Here is a 20,813-nt window from a genome sequence, read left to right on the forward strand (position 1 = left end):
TGATGACAGCACAAAACAAAGATAGGAAAATATTTCTCATGCAAACTGGGTTGGTGGTTAATCAAGTGAATCGTACCTTTTAGAGAGGTATCCTAGCAACTCCCCAGCAGCCACGAGTCCCGGCTGACAGCGCACACTGATGCAATTGTTCTCCTCCTGCAGACATCAAAACTTTGCAGCTAATCAAAGAGATAATTCGAAACAGGAGACCACGTTAAATTTGATCCAACAAAAGGGAATTTTATAAATGAGCGATGTCACCCAGGGCATCTCTTATGCTTAAAGTTGTCATCTTGGAACAAGAGTAGGTCAGGCTTAGTGAAGCCGTGCAATGCTGGGAACAAAACCTCCCTTCCTGCAACCGTGACTCTCCTGAAGGCACTTGTGTCTGCTGTGTGGTTTGTGCTGGTCTCTGCTTCAGAGCACTATGCAGAATTTATTACTATTCTCTTGAATAGCAAAGGCTCACCCAAAGCACTTTCTAGAGCACAAGTATCAGTGCAAGCCCTGCTGATGCTCTTGTCCCAAGAACCAATTCATACTCCTAACATGCCAATTAGATATTCTGTCCCATCTCCTGACACTGCAAAGGCTCAGGCCTGGCTGGATAAGACCTTCTGTCTCAGGACCAGCAATGAACCTGAGGCTACCAAGTAGCCTAAGCTCATCCTCTCTAAGTATCCTCATTTTGGAAGCATCATACATTTGCAATTCACCTCCTTAGGCATGGGTGCAATAGAAAAAGCAGAATTACAAACAAAGGATCCCATAAGATTATGGAAAATCACTTCCACCCCCCCAACTTTTTAGCTAGCCCAAAGATACCACAGATCTGGGAAAAATATTCAAGATGTTTAAGCATTTCCCACTTCTCTTTTCTTACCTTAGCAGAGAGGCTTCAATTCAAAGTTGTGAAGGGTCTCCCAAGCTCTCCTTCAGCAGTTTATGTTTCTTCTGGATTACAGAATGTCTATTATACTCCCCACCAATACCTCAAAGTTCATCTTCTCTTAAGAAGTGAAAAATATTCCTTCTTAAAACTTCCTGTTTTCTCTGTCAGGTGTGCCCTGTCACCTGACCACCCTCATCAGATGCTCCTCAGGTACTTTTCTTTGATGACCACTCTCTTGGGAATCAGATATGTAAGACCATTTCTCCCAGGGCAGTAATGATGTCCCTGAATATTCCACTAAAACTGCTGATCAAACCTTAATGTTTGATTTTTTAATGTTTTGCTAACTTCCTTGTTGGAATGGAGGAATTTCTTCCATCACCTTTGGTGGTTCAGTAGGAAAGCAAGAACAAATGTAATACCCATATGGTCTAAATATCAAACAGAACCTACAACTGGACAAAAACATCCAATTATACACAATTTGTCATCAAAATTGTTGTGACCCACTTTTACTGCAAAAGCTGGATTTTTTTTTTTTCCCAGTAAATCAAGTGCTATTAAGACACTGCCACCACTAAAAGCAATATGCAGACTGTCCAGACTCAGCATCTGAGACCAGGGGTCCAGAAAACTACAAGGGATCAATGTGCCCATTTGTAAGGTCTACAGAACCTTTTAAGACCTTGCAAAAGTTTATTCCAGTGAGCAGAAAACTGTTACTCCACAGCAGAAATGCTGCTTACAGATGTTACATGGACACAAATGTTTCCTCCCACAATCAAAAGATTACCTCTGCTTTCACACATTTTATCTGCAATAGTATTTGTGTCAGTAACTCTAAAAATACAAAGTGCAGCAAGAGAAAAGAATAAGCTATAGAGATGGACAGGCATGAGAGAAAAAGGGAAATTATACCCGTGACACTGTTCCCAGCAGATCAATTTATTTTCACCTTCCTAATGCAGATACACCTTTTATTTTTGGTGTGAGTCACCACAGTATTTGCTCCAGGAAGAAGCTGGTAACAGGATGTGAATATTTGTGAACTTAAGCAGGGGCTGGTAATCAAAAACAGCTTAGAAACTATACGTTTGTAATTGAAACAGCAGGGCACATCGGTTCAGCACAATAGTCGGAATTTGCCAGATGTTAATGACTTGACTTCCAAAGAAAGAAAACCAATAGTCCCCTCCTTACACCACATGATCCTTAATAACTGCAGCAGATACATTCTTGTTTTATGCCTTAGAATCGTCATCCACAGGAAATAAAAATAAACAATCCACCTCAATGTCATCTGCACGAGCAAAACACCTGCTTCCTGAAGGGCAGCACCACCCACAGGTAGGACAAGAGAAGTAACTACCCAGCCAGAAACACCCACAGTGTTTACCCACAACCCTCTTCTACCTCTTACACCACAGTATTCACCCCAAAAAGTCATTGCAGGAAAGTAACAGTTAAATTCGCTGCTGTTGGTTAAAATTCTTCTGATATTCTGACCATCTGCAGGCAAAACGAGGCCAGATAAGTTCTGTATTACAGAAGTGAGTACTGCAATGAATGTAATTGGGATTGTAGAGCAAGCAGGTGAACATGAGCTGCTCTTCACCACTGAGCACCTGGTGAGAACTGTCCCACACCCTGGATCTGGACCTGTGACTAATTTTCTTTCTGAATGGGAGCAGCAGAGTTACTGCATGATGAAGACACCATTCTTTCTCTTCAGAAGAAGAGAAAGCCTTTCTCTTCAGAAGAGCCACTGTGTTCAGAAAAATCTTGACTAAATGCATCTTTAAATTGTAAGAATTCTCTGTATTTTAGCATGTTTTGAATCAGGCTCAGAGGGAGATACCAGAGAAATGTTTCAAAATCTCTTGCTCTAGTAAGGAATGACCTTCAGCTTAAGGAAAGACCTTCATCTTATTTCCTGGAATGCTTCTGCTAAATTGTTCATTGCCTATCTTTTTAATTTGTGTACACAGCACCAACCAGTAAATAACATCAAGAGCAAAGTTGCAACCAATTCCCCCCCACTATCAATAATATGATATAAAAAGTCAGAACTTTATGTTAAAGATGATCTACACACAAAAAATTTACTCAACTCATTTAATAAAACCATTTTGTTAAAAAATTACGTAGTAATGATTGGAATTTTACATAGAAAATTCAGAAATTACAAAAGATGGCAATGTATAACAAATATAATCTGAATATATGAGAAGAGTTAGACACATTTGGTAGTAAGGTCCACAAAAAGCCTATGCAAAAGGAGAGAGCAGCTGTTCCTGAGTTAATTGTGCTTCTGTTGATATTCTTCTGAGATAACATGAGAGCAGAGTAAACTATTCTCTTTCTAAGAGAATTAGTGCTAGGAATGTCTCTTCTACTCATTTCATGACTAATATTATACATACCTTCTCCTGGCACAGTTAAGAGGTTCTCCAAATGCCTGAGAAAGAAAGTATCTGAGGCCTAAAAGAAATACTGCAAATAAAAAGCAGTGTACTGTGAGCAGCCTACAGATAAAAAAACCCCAAGCATCTCTCCTCTGCATCTCTCCTCTATACACATATCCATTTATGTAAATTATTCCTTCATAAGGCTTTACAATAAATCTGAAATATTTCAAATCTATATCTAATAAATATTACATGAAAATAGTTTTTCAGTATTTACATATGAAACATATAAAACACGATCACTGTAAGACTACTTCTTCAATTTCATCTTCTAAAGAACCAAGGGTATTAACTCCTGGCTTGTTTGTAGTGTACTGCAGACGGTGTCTGTTTAGGCTTCTTCCTTCACCAAAAAGCCCACTGTCTTCTTTGAATTTACTGTTTTTATCAACAAAAGTCTTATTACTAGAGTCCCAATCTATGTCCAAAGGTGATGTATTGTTATTTTTAGAAAGAACAATGGTACTGGCACTGCTTCCAAAGAGTTGTTCCATTAAACTGGACTTCTTTTCTTTCTTACTATCGAAATCTGCGCTTTCCTTAACATTTTCTTCTAATTTGTCACTTTTTTGAGTGAGCCAACTTGGTCTCCCTGATCCCTTCCCAAAGGAAGGTACATAACTACCAAATGCTAACTCACTCCTTAAATCTACAGTCCTTACGTTTCGTTGCTTCTGCCCTTGTGCTCTTGTGGCATCATCCTGGCTCTCCTTTAAGGGAAATCCATTAGTAACCTTCCCAGGAATCTCCAAAAATGGAGTAGTTTTCTCTTTTTTCTCCAGGGAATCAGGTTTTCTTGCTGTATTTATGAGTGGTGCTTGGGAAGTCAGTTTTGTGTTTGTTGTATTTTGTATTTCTCTATCAATTTCTTGCATTTTAGCAAGCAGGAACTCTCTTTTTCGCCGCTCTTCCAATGTTTCAGTGCTTTCTCTTTCTATTTCGGGTTTGTGGATTTCTGTCTCCATCTTTACTTTCTCTTCTTTATTCAATAAAAAGTTGCTTTCTTTTTTAATTTTGTCATATTCTTTCCTTTGCCACTCTGCAAAAAATGTTTGAACAATATTTAAAATGTTTTCATTTTAAAATTCCCTTTTAAGATTTTGAAAATAATGCAAGCAAAAGCCATTGAGTTTTTAACATGCTCTTCTATGCACAATGCCATTTTCCTGCTGCAAAAATAAATTCCTCAAAAATCGCAACTAAATCCGCTCCTGGTTCTCTGGTAAGATATAAAAGTTTATTGTCATCTTCCAAAGGCATTAGGACATTACCCATGTTGTAGAATTTTCAAAGCATTTCTGCCAATTGCCTTCCCATTTCCTGAGTTTGAATGAAAAAGAATACAACATTACTGATTTTAACAGTTCTGACTTGAACAGCACTTTATTTATATGTGTGTGTTCTGATTTTTTCATAAACTGAGCTATTTCTGTGAAGCTATCAAGGCTCAGAGTCATAGGAGTCATCACCTGTTTCAAGCAGTGAATGATTTAAAATGCTCTGCATCAACTGCATACAGAAAAGACCTTTACGTGAGTGTTCTGTGCATCAATGTGTGGACTCAGAGTGACTGTGCAGAGCTATGAAGGGACACCAAAGGTACAAACCAGCAACTTAGCACAGAACCTGGAAATGTTTATGTGTAGAAGGAAGAAGTTTCTCAAATATTTCCCTCTTCAAAATATTTTTTCCCCAAGATAACAGATGTGTACTTGGCCAAAAGTTGAATATGACTATTTGGCCCCTCCACACAGTGGCATTCTCCTCTGAACACTTTACTCAAATTTATGACTTAGGCTGTCACAAAGTTCCATGTTATCTACTGTCCTTTGATGCAGGCTTTCAGAAACAACTGCAATAGTTCAGTTTATATATTTAACATAGATGTTTTTTCAATAGCAGATTATTATGCAAGATCAGTAAAGAGAAATGTTTCTGTCTGTAAGGTGGGGGAAATACCAGCTTATACCGCATGATGGGTAAGGTGGTTAAATCATCTTATTCAGAGACATAAGATCAGATTCTAGCCTTATGTAGGTTGTGACAGAAGATTTTTCACAGATTTTACCTCTGAGAGCAGCTATAGATTTTTAGAATTCTTGTCATATAGAGAAGTACTACTGTTCATTAATTGCAATCATTGAAAGAGTTCTTTAACATGACAGAGTGCAGTCCATCTAAAATACCTGAGATTGACTTGTGCATTTAATTCATTAAGATGTTACAAAAACCAAATTAATAAAAAAGCAGTATTAATACATAATGACAGAAACTGACATTTCTCAAATAGCCACACCAAATGATTCAGATAACCAGATCTGGAAAGAGAAACTAAAATTTCATATTATATAAGGTAGTAGAAAGTACTGAAAAAAGGCTATATTAAGGAAAACAGATTTGTTCTACAATAGTAAAAATCTACTTCTTACCTCAATAACATCTATCAAGTCAGAGATAACATCAGCATTTACCTTCAATGTCATTCTTGTTTTGTAAAGCACAATCTCTCAGACTGCAATACTTTTTTGTGGACAGTATTTTTCGCTGCTGCATACTTAATCACAGCTGAGTACAGGGCACAGATTATTCTATATCCTGTATGTATTTCTGATTCTTCTTTGCATAATAAAACTGAAAATAATTTTCCACTGTAGTGATCTCTGCAAAATCATTTTGCTCTTCTCACCAGAAACCAGCAGCCTCACTTGATTAGTATTCTATGGTGCATTTTTTAGCCTTCAGCTGTCCATTTCCTTACCGTCAGGAAGTTTTGGAACCCTTTCCTCTAAGGACTGTATTTCCTGAAAATGTTTCAGTTTCTCTTCCTTCTCTCTTTCTTGGTCTTGTCTTAGGAGTTCTGTTTGTTCTTTCCATTCTTTGTCTTGAGTTTCTTTTTCCTGAAATAAATTAATAGAAAATTGACACTGATGGGGAAAAACAGTCAATATAACAAACAACCTAGCAAAATCGTAAGAACTTCTATGTCATTCTGAAATCACATTCTTACTGCTAAACATAAAATGAGTAGGTCACCTTAAACCAAACCTGTTTTGACAACCCAGGGATTTGCCCCCAAAATATTATCACCTCTAGTATACTTTAATACACCTGAAACAAAATGAACAGACAATCAACTTGTATTCTGTATTGCACATTTCAGGGAAGTTGCAGCTCCAATGCCATAAAGCAAAATTATCATTCTCAGGGTGATTCTCTTTAGAAACCAGAAGTTGTCTTCTCCAAGGAGTTTAATAGAAGGCCACATTTCACCATCATATTCTCTTAACAAGCAAGCAATTAGTTGCCCTCTACTTGCACAATCTGACCTTGCTTCTCAAGCAAGTGGCTTGTGGATTCAGACAATTTCATTTTGGTACTTAAATTTATGGAGTATTCAGTAACAAACAATCAAAGAGAAAGGTTTAATCTCAGATGACAATTTTAGCTAGTGACTATACATACATATGTAAAAGGCAAGAACCTGCAGAAAAGATACTAACACCAGCAGTAAAAATCACTAACAGAAAAGTAGTGGCAATGAAGTGAAGAGAAAGGCATCATTATCCAATACATGGGCGTTATCTTTGTAGGTTGTGCTTATTTTAGAACAAAATAAACTTCTAGATTAAAAATACTCTTCTAAGAGAAATAACTGCTACTTAATGAACAAAAAAAAGATGACCGTTAGCCAAAAATCCTTCAAGTATTTTTCCTTCAGGTACAAGGTTATCTTTGCTATATTAAAAAAAATTACAAACTACATAAGATGGTGGCTAGGTATTTAAAATGCTTGACTTTAAAAAGTGATGAAAGCATAGACTACCCAAATCTAATTTACATTATTTAAAGCAATAGCAATATAGAGAACACAGAGCTGAATTCCATGAGCTGCACTTGTACCAACTGTGTGATTCTGTAAGTCACACACCCAAGTATATACTGGAAGAATACATTAAACTACATCCACAGCTGCAGAAAGGGTTTGGGAAGAGAGAATATACAAATGAAACTGCCATGAAAAAGCTTCAGTGTTAACAGGAAGCCAGCCAAGACTATTCTCAGAGTATTATTTCAGAAGAAAGGTCCTAGACTCATGTAATCAGAATTTGTACAAATTGTACCAGAATCTGTGTCACTCTGATTTGTAATACCTTACAAATCTCTGATTTTAGCCTGGAGTCACAAAAGTGTTAGCAATACTTCTAACTGGTACTATTTTGTACTAAAAAGGGAAACGGGAAAACAAAAAGCCCAAGCATATTGACAAAGCTGGAAAACCTGAAGAAATACCAGCACTGTGACAATAAGAGGAAGTGTTAGATTTATGCATTGTGAAATAATTCTGGAAAGTAAAAGAAACCATAATTAAGACCAAAGAGAAAACAGAGAGAAGGCAGACATCACTGTTTAACAGATTGCTTAAATAAACATTAGAAACAAAGAAAAAGGGTGGAACTGAAAATGAAGTCTTAAAAACTTCAGAGAAGTAACAGTGGCGGCAAAAAAAGTAAATTGAGCTAATGGCTCTCAGTAAGACAGAGAATATGATAAACTCTCCAAAAAATGGAGTATATTTCTAGAAAGGTAGATCTTGTCTTAAAGAACAGAATGTTTTTGAAATTGTATTTTCTATATATTTACACACATATATTTACACATTTTCTAAAACATAAGCTCTGCATTCTACAATCTGATAGGTAAATTATCTGGATTTGGTCTCAAATTTTTATGGAACTCACTATTTTAGGAAGAATTCCTTCTTTCTTGTTTGCTGTATCACCACAGACAAATTCTGATTCTGGAAGAAGTTCTGCTGGTGAGAAGCATCCACTGGTTTGTACACCTTTTGTGAGCTGCAGTCCCTTTTTAATATTTTGGTTGCTGGCTGTAGAAAATACAAACTAATTTAATAGTGTTTTCACTTGAAAATATCCCACTATATACCTGTCTCTCATTGTTCACGATTTGCAGCAAACAAAAGACTGTATTGAAGTCAGTGGAAGTGGAAAGTATTGGCGAGTTTCACACAGTTGTTTTCAGCATTTGTAAAACCTAATCATAAAAAAATATGCATGGAAAATTCTACTGAAAAAATAATTTAAATCCACCTAAATACTACTTACAGGGTCATTACAGTGCACTGAATATTAATTAAAAAGCCCCACAAAATATCTTGCTCACTGCTTGTCACAGAATCAAACTCATAAAATAAAAATTCACTTACTTGAATCTTTGAAACATACATACTTATCTCTATGGAATGATATTTAAAAAAATCTGAACCTGAAATGGAATAATGGTAGAGCATCTATAATAAAACGAGCAGCAGACAAACTGTTTGAAATACTGGCATTAAATATTTAAAGCAGTCCCATAAATTTCGGCTTCTTCTGACAAGTAGATTTTACTGATACAGTGAAAATAGTCTAAGAACACACACAGACACACATATTTATGTGGATAGGATAAGGTTTGAGACTGTCTTGTCATACCAGAAGAAATTACTGTACTGATACTTTTAGAAGATTAAGTTCTGGGACACATATACTCTGAGAGAAAAATGAGTGCAGCTCATCTGACAGACAATACATTTGAATGAGTAAAAAACAAATAAAACAGATCACCAAAATATTCTTAGCAGTGAAGACACATATTTTTAGAGCCTCTCTAATTTATTCTCAAATAAATATTATCTATCATCTATTGAAGATTTTACTACCAGCGTTCCCCTCCTCTTTACCAAGGAACTTCTGGTATGAAAGGAGTTAAAACTGCTCTTTGGTAAAGTTCTGTGTTTTGGCTCTGCTGCAGTTACAGAACAGTCAAAAAACCAATGCTTTGTAACCAGTGCTGTGTTGAAAGAAGTGGAAAAAGGTAACTGATGCTCGAACAAGCAGCATCAGGGTTGAGCACTGAGTGGCATGAAAGGTATAACCCAGCTGAGACATTTCAAAGTGATGCTAATAATTTTTCTGCTTTTACTGCTTTATACAAGTTACCTCTTTTTCTTTGTACCATATCCGTGTCTTTTCTAGGTGATGGCTTCAACATACGATTAGCATATATATTTTTTGCTTCAAGTTCTCTTTCTTTTTCCTGTGAATGAAAGAGTTTGAGTTACTAGTATTTAATTTACCAGTCACTACCAAAGCTGTAGTGGTATATGGTATAGATACAGTAGATGTCTATATCTATATGTATATATATATACACACACATATAGTATATATCTATATCCATATATATAAAATAGACATGGTAAATAGAAACAGAATAAACAATTGTTTCATCCACTGTTATAACAATCACATTCCTAACTCTGTTTATGCTGTAAGAAGGCAGACAACTTTCTACCCTCAAAAAACTCCTTAGCAACATAGCATGGAGGAAAAAACCCATCTCTGCAGTGAAAATAAAATGCCAGTGTTTCCATAAACATGAACAAAACTTACACCACGTGTATAGATTGCACAGCTGAATTTTAAGTGCGGTGAAGAGTTAAACATTTCAAAGCAAGCAGTGATACTTGTCACAGGGCATGTCAGTATCAGTTAGCAGAGGCCCGTTGCATCATAGAGGCATATTTTTAGCACATTTACTGAATAAATACAGAAATAAACAGTGAGTTATCAGAATTCATCTGATAATGAAAAGGTTTTCAAACCATAAACCCTCCATTAACAAATCAGGATTAAAACTCTTACTCTAAAAATTTTAGAGTTGCTAACCCTACTGCTACTTGCTGGATAGCTGGGAATGCAGTGAACTGGTGCATCTCCAAAATATTGAGACTTGGAGTTTCAGGAAAATTCTCCCAGAAACTAAGTACTTTAGCTTGAGTCTTACTTATTATTTTTTTTTCCTAAGGAGAAACTAAGTAAAGCATAACAATATTTTAATTGTATTTAAAAATTTAAATTTAAATTTAAGTACTTTTATTGAGAATTTGGACAACAATGATGCTGGTGTGGGCTCCAAATAAACACTTGCACAAATTTAGCAACACATGTTGCTAAATGGATATCACAAATATATTACATTAATCTCATGCAAACCTACTATAATGCAAATATATTGGTAACAAAGCACTATTTACACATGCAGATTTAACTTTAAATTCAAGCCTTCATAACCTATTTTTCCATAGATTCTGTGGTTTATTCTCAATGCTTGGCTAAGTATCTGATCTTGCTTTTGTTAACTAACTAGTGCTAAAAATAATGATTAACCCAGAGACATTCCTGTTATAAACACTGTAGGGTCAGAGCACAGAACATTTCAATTTAATGCAGGAAAAGAACTCACATGTGGTATATAATTAAGTACACATCAGAGAGTGCAGCCACTGGTAAACTATTCAAGCCTGATTACAGATATTTCCAAAGATAAAATCCCAGAACATGGTTAGTAACCTCTATTCCTTTCACATTTTACCTTCAGCTTCTGATTTAGCTGATTAAGCTCTTCTTGGAGAACTCTGTTTTCTTCTTGAGCTTCACACAACTTTTTTTTCTTTGAATGTAACTCTCGTTGAAAACTGCTACCACTTAATTCAAGATTTCTTTCCAGATCCTTCAATTAAAACAAAATAATATTTTTTAATAACTGAAGTAATTTTTATAGTCAAATTACTTGAACAAAATTATAGTAAACCAGTGTCTTGAGTTTAGTTAGATATGGGCTCAACCATTGCTGTAACACTGAATACATTTAAACCTTTAATCCTAACTTTGAAGGGGCAAAGCACCTGCAGATGATGCAGCTCCTCCTTTTGAGTATTGAGAGGTGATTTGAGGACATGATAAAAACTCACACTACTTTCTCAAGGCTCTTGCCACAGTGGACCTCCAGATCTCTAAGACAAATCTCCTACTGATGGGTAAGAGAGAATACTTCCCTGAAAGTGCAGCATTAGAAGGAAAAAAACAAGAAGGAATTTTTAACCTTACTACTAGAAACTAGCTAGTGATTACAATTTCATTTATATGCCCTCATCTTGTAATAGCTGTTTTAAGTGAAGCTGTGTTGATGAAAGCAGGAAAAAAACTAAAAGAAAATCCCTTACTTTTAAAAGCATGATTCATTTTAACATGATCCAGTATTACAAATGCTGAAGTACCTAATCATAAAAGTACAGATGACAGATGGTGACACTACAGGATGAGGTGGTTTGACTAACTCAGACATTTATATCTTGGTACTTTGGGATTTATTTTATGAAAGCTTAGTTTCCAGCTTAATCCTTGGATTTCCAGATCCATTATCTCTGTAATGTAATTTAGGTTTAATTACTAATATAGACACCAAACCTTAATGCCATCTCAATGACATAATTTAAGCTAAGAATAGTATAAAATTTATATACTATATATAAAATATATCTGCTATCAAAACACTACAACTACCAACAGATTTAATAGTGTTAACACAATTTTTAAGATGAGTTTATAGACATATTTACAGTTTAGACACGTTTAGAAAAACATAAACATTTTTGCTGGATGAAATTAAAATATATTGGACATATTTCTTATAATGGATACCCATAAAAAAGTGTAAAAATTATCTCAGTATTTAAAAAACATGATGTAATTTTGTCCAGCTGAACTCTTAGATGTGCAGAATAGTGAACAACCAAACACTGTATGAATGATCTTCAAAAATTGAAACAAAATTATTATATGCATTTTATTTTTTTTTAGAATTTTAAGGCAAAATTCCCTAAATACCCAGAAGACTTTACAAACTGTTACCTTCCAAAAGGAGGATTTAGATTGCATAAAGTTGTATTACTTTATGCAGAAGTGCATGCACTTCTGAAATGTTATTGCTAGGAATAAAAACATTTAAAACTACAAATCCACAGGATATATTCTGACAAAATACACTTAATTTATAAACAAAAATTTGAATGCACAACTACCTTATCTGTAGCCATATAATCACCTCAGAAATAATTTACGTGATTCTACTTAGGGGTAAAACAAAAAAATACTGGTTCTATTTGCTCCACAGCTGTGTAAAATTACAATTCATTGTGGAAAGAAATATCTGTGCCAGAATTTCTTACGAAAAGAAAGTCATCCCACCTTAATTCTTTTTTCCCTGTCCTCTAGCTTGCTCTCTGCTAAGGCTAGTTTCTTTGCCAGGTCATCTCTTTCAGCAAGGTGCTTATCTGCAGACAGCTTTTTCAGTTTCTGCAAGACAGATTTACTCCTGTACAGTTCATCTTCCGTATCTTTCAGCCGTCTCTCAGTCGCACGTTCTCTCTCCTGAGATTTTCGTAGGCGCTCCCTTAATATTCTAATCTCATTGTTGTGCCGAGCAAGGAGCTGAGAGATTTCGTTTTCTGTATCTTCAAACTTATTCAATGCTTTCTCCTGTCTGTGCTGAAGCCTCTTCAGTGCCCTGTTTTCCTTCTGCAGCTCATCCAGTTTGATGTGGAGTTCAGTCAGTTCATTTCGGAGCTCATTGATTTTCAGCAGCCTAGCAGAAAGAACTCTTTTTGTAACAAGATCTATATCTTTTGCAGGAGAATCCCTAGTGAGGCTCTGAGAACGGAAACCCCACCGTGTTCCTCTTTTGCTTGGTGCATATTTGGAATCCAATTTCTTTGTGGCTGAGAGAGGAAAAATAAAAAGCGTGTTTACTATTAGACAATGAAGTTTGTCTATTCAGACATCCTTGGAACCAAGCTCTGCCTGAAACAATCATACAATATCTAGCAGAGATGGCAGCTTTCAAACCAGACAATAAAAGGCATATATATGATAGAGTTATGCTCCTTTTGATAGCTGAAAAATGGAGATTTATGGCTGTGATCTACTGTAGGAGGTAATATCTGCAGCCATTAATATAGGACCCTTGTAAAGTAATCATCTGCAAATCGTATCAGAAATAAGAGTCGTATTTTGTTAATATTTGATATTGTTTATTAAAATGGTTTAGAAATACTATACTCTAAATGCATACAAAATTATCACATGCTTTTAAAATGACAACAATTAGCTGAGCATTAGCTAGTTATGTATTATGCAAGATGTAATTCTCCCAGACAAATGCAGTAGTATTTTCAAATCCAGCTGCCATGCTTACAGACAAAACAGCAGATTTCAAAGGCTCAATGCAAAAAGCCTCCAAAGCAAAATTATAAATCCCATGAAAATTCAGTTCTCCCTGAATAATTTATTCTTGTATCACAAGTTATTTTCCACACTGTATTCTCATTTGATTACTTGTATGTATCGCTTGCATCCCTTTTTGTTACTATTATTATTATTGTCATCCCCACACATAAAAGCTGAACATTTTGTTTCTATCTTATGTGCCTCTCATGCCAAGCTCAAAAAATGAATCACATAATCCACTAAAAATATCTCTTAAAACAACTGAGTGCATAATTCCTTAAGGTACACCAGTGTTCGAAGGAAGTACACTGAGCAGCAGTTTGTAATTCTGGCTCAAAAACTGGGATACAGCAATAGTCCAGTTACATGCACACGGACAGTGTGTGTGACAGCAAATTCCTCCTCCCCTTTGCCACTCACCATGTATCTGTTCTACTGAGAATACTTATCAGCAAAAACAACAGCTCAAAAATACCTTCTTATAATTTCCTCTAGACATTTTGCAAAAATACTCATTTATTTTCTGTTTGGTGCTCATTTTTTCCACAGGTTGGGCAAACAAAAGGAGGTGTGTTTTCTTCCTTTACAAAGAACATTTATGTCACATTCAAGTGTGAAAAGATTATCTAATACATGCACTGCAGGAATGATGCCACTCCTATCACCAACTAAGGGAGTTCCCATTAACCCTAGACTTGCAGCCCTGTAAGAATTTCTCCTTATTTTAGGAGAAATTCCACTACCTGTATTGTACTTTAGATTATATAGTTACATTGGGGAATTCTGTATTTCAATACAATGTAATATGACATTCACAATACCTTCATGTAATACTTATATTCAATTCTCACTATGTAAACAAAGAACCAGTCACATATTTGCCCCCTCCAAATTAAACAGCATGGTGGAAGTGCAGTATTTGGTTCCCAGACAGATAGCCCATGACTGCCATGGAGGAAATGCCACTTCTGAACACAGAGAAGCTCAGCAGAACACCAGTTGCACCAAGATACCCACACTATCAAGGATCTGAAGAGATACATCCCTGAGCAAATTAAACACTTAACGTCAGACCTTCTGGCACAGCCTAGATTACAACACAGACTAAATGATTCACACGGTATCAAGCATTTATCAATGAACAAAAATATCTGCCCAAGAAAGGTAGGACATGCTATGACTTCAGAAAAAAATGTATACAATTATTCAGAACAAGCTGTCAAAGTGTGGCAGAAAGCCTTCACAGCCCTACTTCAGCCCAGGCCTGCATAACCATTCTACTCTTCTTTTCAGGGATGTTCACCTCCCTACAAACTCTATTAAAAAAGCAGCCTATGTCTTTGAGGGAGCACAAAGTGGAGTTGGGTCATCTCAAATTGGAAATATTTTACCTTCAGAGAAGAAGCAGGACAAACTTTGAATCTCCATCTGAAAATGTTTTCTTTTCGGGTTTTGTGGTTTTTTGTTGGTTTTTTTTGGCCACATTAGTGGTCATTTAAAGTCACAGAATTATCCTGTAAAGCTTAGTCAACTAGGCTTCCACAAGACAAGTATCTGTAGGTTATTTGGTCAGGGAAATTTTAACAGTTGTTTTTTTACAGACTGCATAGGACTTGCCTTGGGTTTTTTGCCTTGAGCTTTTTGTCAATGACAAAAAGAAAGGGTCAGCATGATTCAACAGAAGGCTAATATAAAAGCCATATTCACTTGTTAAGAAAATTATGGAAAATTCTGAAAATCACCAAAATTCCTCCTTATGCAGGAGTAGGTTAATTTCAGTTTTCAATAGAGCAGCTACTGTCTACCTGCCATCAGTAGCATAATTCACATGAACTGTATTTGTAGATACTCATAATGCTAGTTTCTCTTTTTTGAGTTTTCAAATATAATTAACTCTTTGGAGCAGTTACAAAGCAGCAATTTCTGCTACCTACCTACCTCGGTAGTGCAACAGGCTGTTTGAAGTCTGTGTTTTGTGATGTCTTTTTTCTTGGCTTGTAGATGGAGTGCTTAGGGCTGGTGACTGGCTGGATGAACGAGATGCGTTACCTTCATCTGAATAATAGGAGTCACTATTTTTATCCTCATCTGATTTCCTCTCCTGTTCAGAATCTGAGCTCCTTACTCTTTCTCCCATTTTTCAGATTTAATGGCTTTCCAGTTTTTTTCTCAAAGACTGCTCACTTTGGCACAAAAGATCTTTTAGTTGTCACAATGGCAGCAGTTGGATTATTTCCTCTGGTTTATCATCTTCATCTCCAAGCACAAGATCTCTGCAGTTCAGTTCAGCAAGCAGTAGTTATCATTCAGAACACATTTGTCTGTAACAATTTAGAAAGAGAGAAAAAAACAGTGAGAATGGTTTTGTTAAGAAATAATGTTGTTTAAGGAAGAAAGGTAAAAAAGCTGTAAAATTATTCATGTTTCCTATAACCTATGCCACACACTGTGTTATCTATTGTTTATATTCGTAACTATATTTATATTTATTATTTATATTAAATGTGACAGGCATCACTCTAGGAATGCTACTCGTATTACATTCAATAGTCTGAGGTATTTCAATCTCAAAAGAGAAATCAGAATATTAACACAGCTAAATCTAGAATAAGAAACTACTCCCAAGTTAGACAAGGGAAAAGAAGAATTTGGAAAACAAAACAGAACACAAGTGAAAGTTTGTTGATATTAAGGAAACCAATTTAGACATGTTTTAAAACTTTTTAACCAAATTAATTAAAAACTTATTTGTGTGACTAAAATTGAGATATTTGTAGAATTTGACCAAATCTTCCTTTTCTAATTTTTTGACATTCCAAGGATGTTAAATAATGGGCTTGAAAATCAATTGTCGCATTTGTCTCAAAGACATCTAGTCCCTAACCCCTAATCATATCGATACCAGTCCTTACCCTGAAAAGTACTCCCATACCCTACAATATACGGTGCTTCATACCTTCAAGGATTGGCCAGAGCATACACGTTTGTGTCATGTGTATTTATATATCTATATCTATATTTATACCTTTTTATATCTGACAAGAGACACTATACCACCAGTACATGATAAACATTACACCTGGAGCAAGTATAAAATAAGAAGGGCCACTCCTGTAGCCTGATGAAAACTGAAAAATCCCATCATCTCAAGGTGAAATCATCCCGTTTCATATTTGGAGACACTTCCTGAGAATGTAATGGAGCAAATATATTCAAAATTTTCTTCACCTTCTCAGTCAAAAGAATTCTCTTGACAGTTTAGGAAGTGTTTTACTGACTACGCTCAACTCCCCTTGTCTTCTGTCTCTCTCACCACTCTTGGCAGCTTTCAAGTTTAATTTCACCATCTCTTTCTTTTCAACCCAACTTTGAGATATCAAGCCTCTAGTGGGTAAATAAATAGGATCTGCATCAGAGCCCATCAGTTCCACCTGTTGAATGACATAACCTCCTAGCTGATTTCTAAATGGCAAAGCAAATTACACACCAAAAAATTGAACTGCTTTCAGTCAAAAGTGCTCTACACTGCAGGACATTCAACATCCCTACAAATGAGCTATAAATTCTTCACAATATTATTTCCCAATAAAATAAACTTGGCCTGCTTCTCAGCCTTCACTGCCTATACATGCATTATTCCAGAGCCAAGCAGAACAGAAATGTCAGCTGCCAAGACAGTTTTCATCACAAATTCAAGCTTTCTGGCTCAGTTCACTGTTAGTATAACTGTCTCCAGTGACTGGAATCCATTTGGCCTCATAATCTATACAAAAGGCATTAGAGGAATAAATATCCCATCAGGTTTCTAAACTGGGAAGATGCTCAGAAATTAATATTGAATTACCTGGAAAAGAGTATTTTTCATTACTTAGGAAGTAACTTGCCAAAATAATATTTTTAAACACCTAAATATTTTCAAAGTGATCCAAAAAAGTTAGATGCTGAAAACTTTCATCAATAGATTCTGAGGAATACTAAAATTTCACTGCAAGTCCTAGAAAGTTAAATAAGTTATGCTTGAAATCACCTGCCCTAGAGATTGCTAAACACATGCTGGAAGGTATCATTATTGTGAACATTCAAATAATCAGGAACTATTGTTCTTTTTCCTTACAAGATAATGGAGTTACTAAAATTATTTTGAAAGGATCTACCTAATCATAACTGTAATTAAGATCATGTAAGAATATTAGAACATATCAGGGTGCTTCCCTACTCCCAAACACTTCCTTTCCTAACTCCTGGCCCCACAAACACCTGTGTAGAATTGATGTTATTTTGCTCCTTGAAGAGCAAAACAAGTCTGAACAGGAAGCGTTTTGGGGACAATCTGTTCTCTAGAGGATGCACAGGCAAGACTGCATCAGATCTGTCTCCACAGGACAGAATTTCAGGGAATACAAAAAAATAGAAGCTAGTATATTCATATTAAAGTACTAACATAATATGAGATATAAAAATAGTACTCTGGAGGCACAGACCTCATATTCTTAGATTTAGGGAAAGCATAAATGCCTACAGTTCATGCCTAATTATATATATAAAACAAGAGCACTCACTTTCACGTACCAAAAGCTGATCAGTTATTTTATAGCCTCACAAGAGTTGACTGAAGAGGCAATAATCTTCTTGAAGAATGCTTTTAATAACTCAGTGTATTTAAAACAAACAAATTGTAAGAACTGGAGGATTAGAATTATCCACCGCTCCTGTAGTGGATATTCCCCACTCCTGAGAATATTTTGCTAAGTATCATTTTGACATACAGCAACATAAATGAAAAGGAATTTTCAATGTATTCCAGAAGTACTTGAAAAGCAATAGAATGAAAACAAATTCATTCAAAAGGTAAGACAAAGAAAGCTCTCTTGAGGAATCCCCAAAAACATCTTTTGGATCATCAAATGGTTTTCAGTTTTATAAACTGGTAATATTATCATATTTTCCATACAAAACCAAAAAAAACCTTAATCTGTCAGATCTTACCAAATTAATTTTTCCAGCAGTTTATAATACAATTTCATTAACACAAGAATGCACAGTTTATCTTGAGAACAAAAGAATAACTAGGATATTTGAGTTTTACTTCAGTGAGCCTAAGGACTGTTTAATTAAAAAATGTTTTGGTTCCCTGACTTTCCAATTGTTACAAACTAGTTTGAGTTGATTATAAATTAAATTTAACTCATACGAATAAGATCCACACAGATATGTATTTTCCCCTGTACGTTTAATAAGTTGTGAGGAGTAAAACACCGTGGATTAGCAGTGGGTCTACAAAGCTCCACCACCAAAATCCCAATCCTCTCCCCTCCAAAGCTCAAGGCATGCCTTTCGAAGTCTAATGAATTGAGATCACAGCAATACAGAGTGGCTGAAGGAAATCTGGGACTTGCACGAACTTTAGAGTTTTTGTTTCCAGGAGTTCATACTCTTTCACTTCTGCTACTTCTATCTGTTGCTATTATTAAATATTTTGTATCAAAAACATGTTCATCAATGTAAAAAACAATCAAGCACCAGGTTATGGCAAAGGACATGACAGACAAAACACAGAACACAAAACAACTGCAAGGCTGACAGGAGATTCCCTATTACTCCTAAGTAAATCACACAAATAGAAATTGAACTGCGAGATTACAGGTATTATGCAATAGACAGAAAGGAAAATTACTTAACAACTCTTCTCATGCAGTGCACCCAGAGCTTAGTTCTGCAGTGCAAGACTCATAAAACTTTTTATGTCCGTTTCAGAATTAACAGACCAGGGAAGCTTCCCAGACCAGGGGAAGCTCAGTGCTTTCGCTGGTCACCGAATGGCACTTCCCCCGTACAAACACTGACCTCTAACGGCCCGCTCCATTCTTCCACCTATTTTGAGACAGGCACAGTACGAGAAAGCCAGCTTCAGACAAGTACGAAAACATCAATCCAAGTTACTGAAGTGCTGAACTTAAGAGCAAAGATTAACTCCCGAAGAAATTTGTCTCCCTCCTCTCCCTGCATCCATCTTTTTAATATCTAAATATTTCTGGTTTTCCAGAAGAGAGCAGAGCAAAATAATTTACTTTTATGACATCAAAATATATTGAGTGATGAGCGTTAGTGAGGACTAAGTATAACTTTATTAGGTACTGAGGCTGCTGACTTAACTGTACATAGTTTTTCTAGGTGTACTAGCTTTTTACAAAATCACAGAATCAATTAGGTTGGAAAAGACCTCTGAAATCATCAAGTCCAACCTAGGACTGGATATCAGCACACCAAGTAAATCAGGGCACAAAGTCATGCCCAGTCTTTTCCTTAAACACCTCCAGGGATGATGACTCCACCACCCTGAGCAGCCCACTCCTGTTTAATCATGCCTTGTGTGAAGAAATTGCTTCTAATGTCTAACATAAATCTCCCCTGGCACAGCTTAAGACTGTTGCCTTGCCCTGTATTTTGGTGAATTAAAACGCTGTACAGTTTTAAAAGCCAGTGTTAAATTCACCTGACTCTGTCCCAGTAAACCACAACGTTACTTGCGTCAGATCTCAAAACGAAGAAGCTGCTGTAAGTCCCAGGTCAGAAATGAGGAAATGGCACTTCAAACAAAACACATGCAGGCCAGTCCTACAACCGGGAGAAGAGATTATGTTTCTAAATCAGACTGCACCACAGAGGCCCGAGCCGTCGCTCATATTCCCCCCCCGCCCCCGGTGCGTGCGGACTTAGCCAGCCCAGCTCGGCCACCCCCGAGAGGAACCCTCCGGCTCCCGCAGCCAGGCAGCTTTCCTTCACTCAGCGGAGCCCTTCTTAAACAACATACCGAATGTTATTTTCAAGCAGCACTTAGCGATGGCACATTTTAAACGCAATCACGGAAACCAACATACACTAAACGACTTCGGAGGAAAGGAACTGAACACCAGCGGCCCGAGACCGCTCGGAGGCCAACCCCGGGCCTAGGCCCGGGCCCGTTCCCAGCCCCCACAGCCCCCAGGAAAACACGGCTCCGCGACGGTCCTGTCACACCCCCCCCCCCCCCCCCCCCCTCGTGCCGCTCCCTCCACCCCACGGTGCCCGCGATGTCCCCGCCGTCCCCAGCCCGTCCCGGCGGTACCTGCCAGGGCCCTGGGCCCGCCCGGAGGACGCGCCGGCGGTTGCCGCGTTACGCTTAAAGGGGCCGCGCGGCGGCCATTGACAGCGGCTGCCCGGCAACGGGCGGCGGGCCGGGGGCGGGCTCCCTTCGTCAGCCATTGGTTGTCCGCCCTGCCAGCTCGGCGACAGCCGCTCTTTCCATTGGCGGGAGTCTGAGCCCCGGTTGCTGATTGGCTGAGGCGC

The 20,813-nt window shown here is 36.9% G+C and overlaps 1 protein-coding gene across 2 annotated transcripts; it reads right to left on the reverse strand.

Moving 5' to 3' along the window:
• Window positions 1–3,003: 3,003 nt before the first annotated feature.
• On the reverse strand, window positions 3,004–20,712 carry LCA5 (lebercilin LCA5). 2 transcript variants are annotated; one of them, XM_058836779.1, is made up of 9 exons: window positions 20,593–20,712; window positions 19,981–20,102; window positions 15,426–15,808; window positions 12,450–12,979; window positions 10,795–10,932; window positions 9,360–9,456; window positions 8,100–8,245; window positions 6,119–6,257; window positions 3,004–4,399 (listed from the first exon to the last, which is right to left on the reverse strand). In XM_058836779.1, the coding sequence occupies exons 3-9, from the start codon at window positions 15,622–15,624 to the stop codon at window positions 3,600–3,602; spliced, it is 2,049 nt and encodes a 682-aa protein (XP_058692762.1). In that variant the 5' UTR covers window positions 15,625–15,808; window positions 19,981–20,102; window positions 20,593–20,712; the 3' UTR covers window positions 3,004–3,599. The 2 variants fall into 2 exon arrangements, with proteins under 2 accessions (XP_058692762.1, XP_058692761.1); XM_058836778.1 differs by lacking the exon at window positions 20,593–20,712 and adding an exon at window positions 20,299–20,481.
• Window positions 20,713–20,813: the final 101 nt, after the last annotated feature.

The sequence above is a fragment of the Poecile atricapillus genome, chromosome 3 (genome assembly GCF_030490865.1).
Source record: "Poecile atricapillus isolate bPoeAtr1 chromosome 3, bPoeAtr1.hap1, whole genome shotgun sequence".
Lineage (NCBI taxonomy): Eukaryota > Metazoa > Chordata > Aves > Passeriformes > Paridae > Poecile > Poecile atricapillus.

Excerpts from the sequence above, each read along its gene's own strand:
- LCA5 (XM_058836779.1), bottom strand. The coding sequence starts at position 15,624 with ATGGGAGAAAGAGTAAGGAGCTCAGATTCTGAACAGGAGAGGAAATCA. Across the intron at positions 8,246-9,359 it reads TATGGTACAAAGAAAAAGAG|CCAGCAACCAAAATATTAAA; the intron begins GTAACTTGTATA and ends TATTTTCTACAG. Across the intron at positions 4,400-6,118 it reads GGTTCCAAAACTTCCTGACG|AGTGGCAAAGGAAAGAATAT; the intron begins GTAAGGAAATGG and ends CATTTTTTGCAG.